Genomic DNA, 14,824 nt, shown 5'->3' with positions numbered 1-14,824 from the left:
AGAATTGAGCAAATGGAAGCTTATGCTTCTAGCATTCATGCTACTCCTGAATCTGCTTCTGACCTTCCAAACTTTGAGACCATGGCCCTAATGGATACCTTCCATCCCACCCAAACTTTGCAGGTTCCATTTGCTTGTTCTCTTCTCCCACTGAAATGTAAACTTCATGAGGGCAGGCAGTGTTTTTGTCTTTTTTTTGTTTGGGTTTTTTTGCATTACCAGTGCACCTTGTATACAGTACTTTGTATATAGCAAATATTTAATAAAAATACGCTGCTTTGGTATAGTTCATTTGGACAATACAGCAAATATACTGGTGAATAAATAGCTGAATGATATGGCTAGGCATTTTTCCAGTTATCTCATTTGATCCTTATAATAACAAAATGGAAAGTGAGATTAAAAGAAAGAAAGAAAAAATGACCTTTATGATGGAGATTTTCTATAAACAAGGAAGCTCCTTCCTCACCAACTTTGCCAGAGCTGTCTTCATGTCCTTGTTCCTCAAACCGTAGATGGCAGGGTTTAGGGTGGGGGCCACCACAACATAGAACACAGACACCAACAGGTCAAGCACAGAAGGGGTGTCAGAGGTAGGTTTTACATGAGCAACAAAAGCAGTTGTGAAAAATACAGTGGTCACAATGAGGTGAGGCAGACATGTGAAGAATGCTTTGGACCTGCCTTCTGTGGATGGCATCTTTAGAACAGTGGAAAAGATGTAGACATAAGAGATAACAATATAGAGGAAACAGCCAAGACCCAAAATTGTAGTTGTAACTGTGGTTCCAATTTCAGCAAAATTTGGCTGTGAACAGGATAGTCTGAGCAAATGAGGGATCTCACAGAAGAATTGGCCAAGCACATTTGCTTTACAGAAGGGTACAGAGAAAGTGCTGACTGTGTGCATGATGCCTGAGACACTCCCATTGAGCCAAGAAGCAGTTGCCATCTGTACACAGGCTCCTCTGCTCATGAGGGTCTTATAGTGCAGGGGGTGACAAATGGCTGCGTATCGGTCATAGGACATCACGGTCAGCAGAGCCAGCTCAGCACAAGCAAAAAACACAATACAAAAAATCTGGGTAGCACATTCAAGGATAGAGATGGAGTTGTTGTGGGTCAGGGAGATGAGGATGGACTTGGGTACTGTGACAGAGATGTAGCAGAGGTCTATGAAAGACAAATGCCTTAGGAAGAAGTACATGGGAGTGTGAAGGCTCTGGCTAATGGTAGTGACAAGGATAATAAGCAGATTTCCCATCAGGGCTGCCAGATAAATCAGGGAGAACAGCATAGCATGTAAGATCTGCAGCCCCCAGATGTCAGAGAAGCTCATGAGGAAGAAGTTGGTGATGACTGTGTGATTGACCATTGCCTTCCTAGGGACACAGAAGGAAAAATGGGAAGGGATCAGGGAGACATTGAGATATAACCATGTAGACTATGGGAACCATAGTCCCTTAAATTAAAAGCACTGAAAGAGAGAACAGCCTCCTGGGTCATGTTATGTGTGGAAGAATCAGACTCTTTGTTGCCAGAGGACAGAACCAGGAGTAATGGGGGGCATTGCAAAAAGCCCAATTCAGTCCAAATGTAAGGAAGAGCTTCCTAATAATCCAAGCTGCCCCGAAGTGGAGCACAGCCCTGGTTTGTAGTATTTGTTAACTTCTGAGGTGGAAATTCTCACACCAAAAATTTCCCAATTGCCTCCCAAGAACCAATTTGAGCTGACCAGCCAGCACACCTCTGGAAAACAATATGTAGCATGATTCATTACAGCAATGTAAGTGGAAAGAATGGCCACAACAAACAGGAACACTAGAACTGGAAGAATCAAGTTTGGGATTAGAGAGGAGAAAACACACCTTCCTGTGAGAGCATGGATGTGGAACACTGCCTATGTTGGTAGAATACATTGATATTTGGTCTATTTTGCTTAATGGTCCACTCCCATACTTTCCCCTGGCCACTTTCCCTCAACCCCTTTTTCATTCTTTGTCTCAATAAATAGCTCTCTTGTCAGGGGAGAAAAGAGGGCTATGTTTAGAGATGAAGGTAATGTTAAAAAGAAAACAATCAAGTCACTAGAAATGTTTGTTATTACTACACAACTTAATAACACAAAGTCTGTCAATTATAGGCATATTTTGACCACTTTCTTCACTGCCATGGGCAATGTGGTGAAATAAGGAGAGTCTGCAGGGTTTGGAGCCAGAGCACTTGGATAAGCTCTCACCTCTGAAATTTACCAACTGTATGAGCTCACTTTGCCTCTCTGGGTCTCAGTTTCCTCATCTGAAACACAAAGAAGATGGACTCATTGACCTCTAAGGTCTCTGCCAGGACCAAATTTTTTATTCTCTTTTCAGCATGGGAGGGTCAATTGAGCCCATCAATGAAACAAGCCTCCAATCCTTTTAGTAAGGCTAGTTGGGCTAGGGTGGAGTGACTGATACATTGGCTCCAACCCTTACACGAGGATGAGTCTTTTCTCCTGTCTGGGATTCCTCAGATTCCTCATTCATAAAATACAGGAGTTAGAAATGATGGCTTCTGGGTTCCCTTTTAGCTCAGCTCTTTATAATTTGATGTTCAAGTGGTACTGCTTTACTGAATGTCACTCCCATAATGTTTACAATATAAAGTCAGGGTTTCACTACCTTCTGAAGTCACATGATAGGCATTTTCACTTAGAAACATTGAAATTGTATCTGACATTTCTATCTCTAATGTCTTTCACGGTTTTAAATTCTTCAAGTTTGACCTACATGAAAATGTCCATGGCCTTCAAGTGGTTTGTCTGGGATGTGAATCCTTAAATTTGGGTGACTCAGGATGGGGAATACCTCCACTAATGCAAATCTGCAAATGTTGTGAACATTAGAGTTTTCAAAAGTTGCCTGAGATGCTGAGGGAGTAAGCTCAAAGGCCTCTAGTCAGTATTACAGGGACTTGAACCCAGGTCATTTACACTCCAAAACTTGCTGTCTGTCACCTACATCATGTTGCTCTAGTTTATGATTCATTAAAATCTTTGTGCCAGCTAATCCTATGCCTTTCAGTATTGGGAAGAAACACACTATAAAAATGTCATTATACTGTATTTTACGTAGTCTAATTGCTAGTAAAAGAAATACTGAGTTATGACAATTAGCTCAGATGCCTTACCTAATTAGCAGACTAATCTTACTGTGGTGCCTAATGAATAATCATTTCTCCTCACCTTGCAAGTCCAGAAAATAATGTGGCATGAAAAATCTGTGTGATATCCAAGCAGAGAAGTCACTGGGAACTTCTGAGACAGATAGGTGAGTATTCTTTCATGTCCCTAAGAGAAATACTTCAAAGATTAGGGAACTAACCTTTATCTGCTACTAGACCTTTATTATTTTTACTCTTTAAGGAATTGAAAATTGTCTCTTCTTTGTGGTTGGAATCTTTTCATTTTTTTTTGTCATAACAAATTGCTCGGGGACAGATTTCTCAAAGTGGAAGAAAGAGTCTTACGGGACCCAGGGCTCTGATTAACCTCATTAGACTGCATTTCTTGCCCTTGTGTTCATGTCATCTTGGGCATGATATGGGATTGGGGAAGGACAATTGCTGTCTCACACCTGGCACTCCACAGCATGATCAAGGAATGGTCCCAGGATACCCTGACCACTTCTCCCTGTTAGGGATGATAGAAGTGGTTAGCAAGATACTTTTGAAGAAACATAGTATCAGAAAAAGAGGATATAAACTCATCCTAAACCTAAATTTTCATTTGGACACTGGTCTGATTCACTTTGTCACAAAACTAGTATGGAAATTATGCTAGCACTAATTCTATTAAATGTTTAAGAAAATCAACATGGGTAATATCATGTGTCCTGGCTAGAACTATTGATGGGGTATGGGATCTGGACCCTCCACCCTTTGAACTTTCCCACAGATTTCAGAAACACAGTTCTTGAACCCAGATCATCCCAGTACAATTCTTTCAACTGTCTTAGCATCATTCCCCCCCACCCCCAACCCTCTATTCTCTATAATAACCTTCAGACCATCCCAGGCTATCTGACACTCCTTAATCCCATCCAAATCATCTCACAATCTTTTCCCCTATAAAATAATCAATCATGCCCCCATTAAATTGTGCAGACTCACTAGAAGTCTGGCACACTTGTTTTGGAGTCACAAATAAACTCCCTAATTGGACTGGAAGGTTTGAGTGGTCAAATTCTTTTGAGGCAGACATGTGCCCTGTACATTTGCATTTTGGGGTTTCCAGCACCTCTAGACCGCAACACTATCACTATGTGTATACCCTCTAAATTTGTGCATCAGCCACTCAAATTCCTGGTGAGAGAAATGATAATTAATTATCAATGATTTGGGGAGATTCAGGTTCCCCTCTTTTTCTTTTATCCTCATTTCTAGACCTCAGTCTCTGAAGGTTGAGTTAAGCTTTTCCACTCAACCTCACAAGGAATATCTAGTCTAAGGTGAATTCCATTCAATCAAGCTTGGGAGGAGCTAGATCCTTTTGTATTGAATGCCCAAGGTAATCTGAGTATAGAGATAGTCTCTCTGTCCAAAAGTAACATGATGTCATTCTCAGCCCTTCACTGGATTCAGCTCCCTTACCTTTGTAAAGTTCATCTCTTATTAATTACTAACCAATCAAAGTTGATTACCATCCTCAGGATCAATTCTCTTCCAATGGACATATAAACCATAAGCCCACCAACATGACTGTCTTTGGTCTAAGAGAGAGATGACCATATAGCCATCTTTTTATTAAAAGTCTGGTATTATTAATAAAGTGATTAAATTACCCAGAAATTATGTTCCAACTTTTTTAAATGCCACACTGACATGTGCCAAAAGATATGAGAGCTATCTCATATACTCCTTTGTTCCAAGGAAGCCATTAATAGCTCCTAGGAGTGGGAGGGAGAAGAAATATGTTTCCCCACCCCTTTCTGTGATCTTTTGGGAAGAAAAGTAAAAGGTGAAAATGATGTATTCTCCCCAAAAAAGTTTGCCTCCATCATGGAGGATGTCCAGAGAAGATTCCAAAAGGGAGATGACATCATCCTCTAGGAGGTAAGTTCTCCAACTGTTCCTCTTTGTAGATGACATTGTGGTGATTTTATCAAGAATTGGAAGAGGGAAGATTCTCTTATAGCAGATTATAATCAATCTAAAGACTTAAGTCAGCATACCAAACAAGGAGAAAAAAAATAACAGGAAAAAATGGCTTCTACTTAGACCATGATAGGCAGCTGAATGGACCACCCATTCAACTAGTCCAAGACATTCCAAGTAGAGAAAAATGGCATGTTTAGCAGCCCTCCTGAAGAGGATTTCCAGGAAGATAACATCAGTACTCTTCCAGTGACTATTGGTGGTATTGAGTCATGGAATAAGAAAGTCTCTGAGGAATTTAAATTGTGGGTAAATCAGATAGGAAGCCCAAGAGAGGGGAAAGTGTGAAATGACAGTGTTGATAGACGAGTGATGAAATGTATAGAAGAAATGTAAAGTTAGAAACATTATTTGACAAAAGGTTGTATAAGTGAAGTGAGTGAGGAGTTGATGATGACAGATAGGTTGTGAACTTGGGTTACTGGGGGGGATAGTGGTGAACTCCATAGCAATAAGGAAGCTTGGAAGTGCTTGGGAGGGAAAAATAATGAGCTCAATTATGAATATGTTCAAAATGCCACTGAGACACCTGGACTATTGTGCCTGTATACACACACACAGAGACACACACATGTGTGTGTGTATATATATACACATAGATAGATATAAATAGATATACATACATGTGTATATATGTTCATATATATATTATATAGGGGTGTGTGTGTGCGTGTGTGTATCAGTTATCCTGATGTTTTCTCTTCTTTTCCTTTCCCTTAAAATATTATTTGTTTTGTGAGATAGTTCTCTGGGAAGGTAAAAAGGAGGAAACACTGAAGGAACTTTGGGTGATGCAAAAATACATTGATAAATATTGTGTTAAAAAGAAAAAAAACTTTATTGCTATCTTTGGAGAGAGTAGTTTCATTTGAGTGATGAGATTGGAAGCCAGATTGCAGAGCACATAGAAGAGAGAGAAGTGAAAACTGAATAACATAGATATTTCTTTTTTCCTTTCCTTTCCTTTCCTTTCTTTTTCCTTTTCTTTCTTCTTCCTCTCCTCTTCTTCTTCTTTTTTTTTTTTTGGCCACACGGCAAAAGACATGCAGTTCTAAATTCCAAAATATTAATGATTTGAAATAATGTCATGGCCCCTTTAAAGCACAAGTAATAATAATAATAGCTCATGCTTATTATTCTCACAACCCTAGGAGGAAGGGTCATTATTGTCTATACTTCATAGATGAGGAAACTAAGGAAATCACATTAAATGACTTTCCTAAGTTCACATAGAAGCAAGACTGGAAGGATAGGAAGCAGCCAAAAGCCAAAGTCCATTAACTTAACAAAGGATTTTATATTTGATTATTTGGGTAATTGGGAGCCATTGTAATTTGTTGAGTTGTGGGGGAGGAGGAGAGCAGGGAGGCAATCTGGTCAGACCACACAGTGCAGAAAAGTCACTTCGACAGCTGAAGAGATGCTGGATTGGAGTGGAGAGAGACTTGAGGCAAGGCAACTCATTAGAAGGCTGTGGTTTTAGTCTAAAGAAGAATTTTCAATCCTCCTCACCCTAGTCTTCTGCTTGCTGCCTCTTTGTTAGGAAAATGGAAAAGAGGTGTGCACAGATAATTTTGCATAAGAGTGCCTTCAATCAACTGGTTTGAAAGACAGCATTAGAGTATGGCAAATGCGAAGGAGGGAAAGAAGGGAGAGGAGGGCAGGATGAATGGAAAGAAACAATGAAGAGAGATTAGAAATAAAATCCATATGAAGAAATTTGAGCCTAAGTGGAAAATCAGGAGAATTTGTAGGAGGCCTATGAGGGGAGATTAACACCAGTTCAGTATAAGCAAAACAAGTTTCAGGAACTTGGTGCTGGCTTAAATGAGGAAAAATATGGAGAGTAGAAGTTGAGGGAGGAAAACAGAAGCTTAACAATTTTAACATTGGATGTAAATGAACTAAACTCACAAATAAAATGGAAAAGAATGATAGAATACATTAGAAAACAGGATCCTCAAATTCGTAGCATAGAGCTAATATTCAAAATGCAATGGAATATTGTGGAATTAAAATGAAAGCCTAAGAAACAATTTATTAAAATATTATATCTGAATTGAAGCTAGAACAAAGCTGAAGATTCTAAGGTGTGGAAGTAATCAGGAAGTGCCTTCCAGGAATGTAGTCTTTGGAAATGCTTCAATGCTAAGATTTAGGCTCAGAATGTAGAGTTGGTCTTTATTCCAGGCTGGGATGATGAAACTGGCTCCTTTCCATAGAGCCTTGTAGTGCTAAATGCTAAAGGGATACTGTCTGAAACCACAGCTCCAGTGGGATGAGAAATGGGTTTAGGAAACAAACTCCTGCCAGTCTTGTTGCTTTTCCCAAGGTAGAAAGATTTGGGAAATATTGGGAGCAAAAGTAAGGTCTCTGAGAGGTGTTTCTCTCCAAATATCCTCGAGTATGATGGTTAATATTCTACCTCCACTGTCCTCCAGCCAGTGTTTTCCAAAGATGCAAGTATAAAAATCTTCACAAAAATAAAGTAACACTCAAATAATTGGGCATCAGCTAGGTCAGCAGTGGGTAAAGCACTGGACTTGACACTTACTAGCTGTGTCACCCTGGGCAAGTCATTTCAATCTTGTTTGCCTCAATTTCCTCATCTGTAAAATGAAATAGAGAAGGAAATGGAAAAGCACTTTAGTATCTTTGCCCAGGAGATCCCAAATGGGGTCATAAAGAATCAGACATGATTGAAATGACTCAACAACAACAAATAATTGGAATTAATAAATGTTACTGGTGACCCTATGCAAATGTGATATAGATGATAATACTACAAATTTAGTGCTAAAGAAATTAGATTACCAAAGGCTTTATCTAATTCTCTAGCAAGAGTATAAAGCTAGGAAAGAATGTGCATGTGCATGCGCGCATGTGCACACACACACACACACACACACACACACACACACACACACACAACAACTTACCCGGTGAAAAGAGTGGTGAAGGGAAATAATGAAAAACAAAATAGGAATTCAGAGGCTTTAGCATTGAAACATTAAAATATCAGAAAGCAGGACTTTTCAAAATTACTGATCAAAGAAAAAGGTGTCTATAAAATAGTCTAGATACATGAAATCTAAAAGTAATTGAAGACAGCAGCCTCATTTTCAATAAATCAATGAACACAAACTGTCAGAGTAGAAATCCTTATTTGTCAAAAAATTCTAGGAAAACTAGAAAGCTGTTTGACAGAGAATTTGTTAGATTTATGCCTTGTACCATATACTGGAATAAATCCCAAATTAATATGTAAATAAATTTAAAAGGCCATGTCACAAAATAATAGAGAAAAGACAATGGTGGCTAGGGTGAAATTCAAAATCAAGCAAGGTATAGAAGAGATTATTTTTAAAATAGGCAATTACATAAATGGTCAAACGCTATGGATAGTTTTGAAAAGAAGACACATATCTATCTACAACCATACGAAAAAGACTCCAAATAATTAATTGATAATTAGAGAAAAGCAAGTCCGAATCCTTCAGGAAGTATGATGACTATTTTTTAAATGTTTGTTAAAAACTGACCCATGGAAGAGTTCTCAAAGCTTTTTGTGTGGCCTCAAAGAATAGAACTAGAAGCAAAGGATGAACAAGTTGGCTTGATTTAAGGACAATCTTCTATTAATTAGAACTATTCAAAACAGGACTAGATTATTCTAGAAGCAGTTAGATGGTACAATGCACAGAGTGTTGGACTTGGAGTAAGGAAGAACTGAGTTTGAATCCTACCTTAGATGTTTTAGCTATGTAACACTGGGCAAGTTTATTAATTTTTCCTTGCCTCAGTTTCCTCATCCATGAAATAGGAAGAATAGTAGCATCTAATTCCTAGGATCATTTTTGAGATCAAATGAGACATCCTATATGATATAAGACAATACATTATCAACACATACAAAATATATAAAGTGTTTTGCAAATCTTAAATCACTATATAAATGCTGGCAACAAAAACATCCTGTGTTAGAACCGGAACAAAGACAAGGAGGGCACCAACCACACCTCTTCTTAAATCACACCACTTTGAAAGCATCAAAAACTGTCAGGCTTCCAGAGCTAGCTGTGAAAACAGCAGGACATAAAAGTCTGAAGCTTGGGACAGTAACTCTCCCTTTCTCACTAAGGTAAGCAGACTAAATTCTACCATAAAGTCCAAGGTCAATAAATAGCCTGGGAAAAATGAGGGGAAAAAAAGAACCTGAGTATAAAAATTACTATGCTAACAGGGAAACTCAAGATACAAACTCAAAAGATAATACCTTGAATACATCTACAAGGAAAATTTCAAAGAAAAAAATGCAGATTGGATATAAGCTTAACTAGAATTTTTTAAAGAAATAAAAAGATTTTTTTAAAAGAGCAATTAAGAAAGATTGTAAAAATCAAATGAGTGGTAGAAGAAAAGTGGAGAAAAGAAACTAGAGCAATGCAGGGAAACTATGAAAAGAAAATTAACAGTTTGATAAAAGAAGTACAACAAATACTGAAGAAAATAAGTGCTTAAAAATTAGAATTAGTCGGTGGAAGCCATAAAACAAAGTCAGAAGAGTGAAAAATAGAAGAAAACCTGAAATATCTCAAAGAAAAAAAAACTGACCTGAGAAGTTAATCAAGGAGAGATACTTTAAGAATTATTGGACTACCTGAAAGCCATGATCAAAAAAAGAACTAAGACATATTTCTAGAAATTATCAAGGGAAACTGTTTGGATATCTTAGAACCAGAGCACAAAATAGAAATTAAAAGAATCCACCAATTACTTCCTAAAAGATATCAAAAAAGAAAAATTTCCAGGAATATTATAGCCAAATTCCAGAGCTCTCAAGCCAAGGAGAAAATACTTTAAGCATATAGAAATAAACAATTCATATACCATGGAGCCACAGTCAGGATCACACAAGATTTAGCAGCTACTACCACAAAAGAGTGTCAAGTTTGAAATATGATATTTTAAAAGGTAAAGGACTAAAACTGCACCAAGAATAACCTGTCCAGGAAAACTGAGTATGGTTCTTCTCGGGGGAAAATGTACATTTAATTAAATATAAGATTTTCAGGCATTTCTGATGAAAAACTACAACTGAATCAAAAATTTGACATTCAGGGGCAGCTAGTTGGCATAGTGGATAGAGCACCGGCCCTGAAGTCAGGAGGACCTGAGTTCAAATCTGGCCTCAGACCAACCACTTAACACTTACTAGCTGTGTGACCCTGGGCAAGTCACTTAACCCCAATTGCCTTAAAAAAAATTTTTAAAAATAAAAAAAATTTGACATTCAAACATAAGACTCAAGAGAAGCATAAAATGGTAAATATGAGTGAGAAATCAAAAATAATATTAAACTGTTTACAATCCCAAATAAGACTATGAAACATAACCAATCCTTAAGAACTTTAGCATTGGGGACAGCTAGGTGGCACAGTGGATAGAGCACTGGCCCTGGATTCAGGAGGACCTGAGTTCAAATCCAGCCTCAGACACATAACACCTATTACCTGCCCCCCCCAAAAAAAGAATTTTAGCATCATTAGGGCAATTTGAAGGGATCTATTTAGACAGAGGGTATGGCTGTGAGTCTGTTATGCTGGGATAATCTCAAAAGAAACCTGAAAGAATGAAAAACAGGGATGTCCTGGGGGTGAGAAGGAAAGGAAAGAAGGGGGAAATTTTATGTCACATAAAAGAGGCGCACAAGGAAAGTGTTTACAGTGAAGAGGAAAATGAGGGAGAGTAAGCAATGCTTGAACCTCACTCTCATGTGAACTGTTTCAAAGGACACACACACACACACACACACACATACACATATGCACATCTATGTGTGTGTGTGAGCTAGGTAGCACAGTGGATAGAGTGCCAATCCTGGAATCAGGAAGACTCATCTTCCTGAGTTTAAATCTGTCCTCAGACACTTATTAGCTGTGTGATAATCACTTAACTATTAATCTCAGTTTCCTTATTTATAAAATGAGCTGGAGAAAGAAATGGCAAACCACTCCAGTATATTTACCCTCCCCAACAAAAACCCACCTGAATGGGGTCACAAAGAGTCAGACACAACTGAGAAATTACTAAAACACACACACACACACATGATAGGGATATTGAAAAGAAAGAGGCTAAGATAAAAGCAGGATGATAAGAAGGGTAAATTACTGGAAGCAATATTCAGGAGCAGAATACACTTTTGAGGAGGGAACAGGGTAAAAGAAGAAAAGGATATATAGAAGTGAATAGAATGGAAGGAAATACACAATTAGCAATAATAACTATAAATGTGAATCGATTAAACTGACTCATTTACCAGAAACAGATAGCAGAATGGATTAGAAACTAGAATCCTACAGTATGCTATTTATAAGAGACACTTGAAATAGAAAGACAGAGAGAGTTTACATAAGGGGCTGGAGAAGAATCTATCAAAGACAAAGGAAAAGGACCTATATATACAAAAATATTTATAGCAGCTCTTTTTGTGGTGGCAAAGAAAACATTGAAACCAATGAAGATATCCATTAGTCTGGGAATGGCTAAACAAATTATACTATATGATTATGATGAAATACTATTGTGCTGAAAAAAATTATGGATATGGTTTCAGAAAAACCTGGGGAAAATTGTAGGACTTGATGCAAAGTGAAGTGAACAGAACCAGGAGAACAGTACACATGGTAACAGCAATACTGTAATGATACTTGACTGTGAAAGACAGCTACTCTGATAAAGAAAAAAAAGATCCACAATTTCAAAGGCCCTATAATTAAAAGTGCTATCCACCTTCAGAGAGAGAACTGATGGACTCTGAATGCAGATTGAAGCAGATTTTTTTTACTTTATTTTTACTGTTTTTCCTCACAACTTGGCTAATGTGGAAATATGTTTTGCATGATTTCATGTGTTAATGAGTATTGTATTTTGTGCCTTCTCAATAGGTGGGAGAGAGGGAAGGGAGACAAAAAAATTTGGAACTAAAAATAAAAATTTTAAAAATCCACAACAGCAACAGTGAAGATCAAGTGGTCCCATTAATAGCTATATACACCAAAGGATGGCAGAGAACCCACGATCCCATTACTAAGTGTACCTCAAAGAAATCAAAAGCAGGAAGAAAGCTGTTATTTTACTTTCATAGCAGCATAATTTGTTGTAGTGAAAACCTAAAAACAAATTGTATCCTTGATGGTTAAGGGATGATTCAGTAAATTTTTGGGTGTGGATGCAATGAAGAAATCTATTATATCATAGGATTGAGAAATAAGAAAAATTTTAAAGAGGGAAATAATTTGCATGATCTAATACAAAGTAAGAAAGAGAAACTGGAGAGCAGTATAAAAAAAAATGTCCACAGTAACATAAAGGCAAGATAAGTCTAAAAGTTAACAGAATTCTGGTCAAGTACAGTGACCCGAATAGTCTGAAATGGTTGAAGTTATAATGTATTTCCTCCCTTTCAGATATAAAGTAGCATGCTCTAAATGTGGAAAGGCGAATTTCCAGTCACTAGTACTCACTAGATTAGTCAGTTTCTCTTATTTTTTAGTGGGTGTCAATTGTCTATTGAGAAATGAGTGATGTGTCAAACCACAGTGTATCACTGAAAGAAATGTTGAGTCCAGAGTTGCCATGAAGAAAATAGAAAGTCTGGTATTGTGACCATTTGAAATACAAAAGAGAAAAGTATTTATAAGACACAATGTCAGTGTTTACCCAGCCTGAATATTTTCATCAAGATAGTCCACTGAGTTCCTTAGAGGTACAGAGCCCACAGCAGTGATAATTGTTTTATAAAGTCAGAGAAATCAGTTATTTAGTATTCATTTATTAAGTACATCTTGAGTGATGTACTGAGCTAAGAATAACATTATCTTAATAGAAATATAGTGTGTTCATTCTTTTCCCCCTAATATTTTTCTGACACCTTCTGAGACATATTTTCAGAGTAGACCTGACAAGTAGTCGTGGAGATGTGTCAACAGTCTGTCTCTATGCCCCAACTAGCTAAATTAGCCATGTTAAATTAAAAAAGATGCATTCAGTTTTCCTAATCTCTTCTCTTGTGTTTCTTCATTTGTCTGTCTAAATTACTCTGACAAAAATTATCATTTAGTTCCTGGACTGTCAGGAATAGAAAAAGCATGGTGTTGTGAAAAGCACAGCAGATGTGGATTCTAAAGACCTGGGATCAAGGGCAGGTAACTTGCCCCTGGGCAAGTTACATCATTTCCCTGGGTCTCTTTGTTCTCCAAACCATGAAGAAATTGAACTAGGCACATGATGTCAAACACTCAGTCTGGTAACATTCCCAAGTGTGGCAGAACCAGATTAAAATATAAGTGGGAAATACTTAGCAAGATTAATAAAAAAAAATGAGCAAAGATAAATAATATTCACTTGTATATTTCTAAGTCAATATGTAGCCTGCAGATATCCCTATGAAAGGTTAGTGTCTTCATTTCTATTTGAATTCAACACAGCAGGGCTAGATGACCTTTTAAACCAATTACAACTCTAAGCTCTTAACGTTCAGTTTTCTGACATCAATCAGTCTTCTAGAATCTCAGTTATCTCATCTCTAAAATGAGAGGATTGGCTAGATAATCTCTCAAGTTCCTTCTAGCTCTAAATGAGGACTGGAACAGAACACATGTCCCAAAGTATAATGATGTTAAAGGCATCAGTTTTTAGTCTCTTGTTTCCTAAAAACAGCATGAGGACAAAGTATATTTTTCAGGTCTCCCAGATCCACAGGGGCTCATTACAGTTAGCTCTCTTCTATCCTGTGTCCCAAAGGGCCCCATTCCAGGCCCTGGGTGACCTGTCTCTGAGTTGCTTCTACATCATGAAATACCCAGATTTCCCCTTCAAATTCCCAATCCTTCTCAATCACTGGAAATTAGAAGGAGGGGGTAATCAGCTGGTTGATCAGACTGAGATGAGGACAATTGGAGTTGAATTGGAGACAGAAGGTTTTCAGGTTTGTCAGAAGCATTTTCACATGCCCTCTGCTGCCCTCAGCCAACCCATCTGCTCCCTAAAACACACTATCCTTTCCCAGTTCAGAAAACATGGACTTACAGAGGAGCAGGGATTTGCCTGTAGTTACCCAATTTAAAAGGGCAAAACCTGGATTAAAAGCTGAAGAATGCTGATTTGAGATCATCCAGGAGTCATTTGGCTTGTTAAATACCAGCAAGCCAGGCATCACAGGTTGTTTCTCCAGAAAGGTGAGATTATCAGAGATGATGTTTGTCCAACTAATGGTGAGTGTTGGGTATCTCTCTGTGTGTCTCTCTGTGTCTCTGTGCCTCCCTATCTCTCTGTCTGTCTCTCTTCTTTTCTCTCTCTCTCTGTCTCTGTCTGTCTGTCTGTCTCTCTCTCTCTCTCTCTCACACACACACACACACACACACACACAGAGTTCAGAATTCCCTTTCATCCTTAAATCCTTCTATTTTTTTCCCCAATCTTCATTAGTTTTAATTTGTATCCCACAGCAACTAAATACTAAATAGATGTGCATTATTTAACTCTCCTAAGATCATCTACCTTCCTTATTACATTGTAATTTTCCAGTGTTATTGATGCAAATGCTATGACATAATTCACGCTA

General features: G+C 37.8%; 1 protein-coding gene across 1 annotated transcript; it reads right to left on the bottom strand.

The window, feature by feature from the left end:
• Window positions 1–442: 442 nt before the first annotated feature.
• LOC110219838 (olfactory receptor 14A16-like) lies at window positions 443–1,375 on the bottom strand. Its single transcript, XM_021003544.2, has one exon. It carries the CDS (start codon window positions 1,373–1,375, stop codon window positions 443–445), a length of 933 nt encoding a protein of 310 aa, XP_020859203.2.
• Window positions 1,376–14,824: the final 13,449 nt, after the last annotated feature.

The sequence above is a fragment of the Phascolarctos cinereus genome, unplaced genomic scaffold (assembly GCF_003287225.1).
Source record: "Phascolarctos cinereus isolate Bilbo 61053 unplaced genomic scaffold, phaCin_HiC Scaffold_726;HRSCAF=1367, whole genome shotgun sequence".
NCBI lineage: Eukaryota > Metazoa > Chordata > Mammalia > Diprotodontia > Phascolarctidae > Phascolarctos > Phascolarctos cinereus.
Note: the sequence above shows the minus strand (reverse complement) of the source record. Positions and strands in the feature narration are given on the sequence as shown.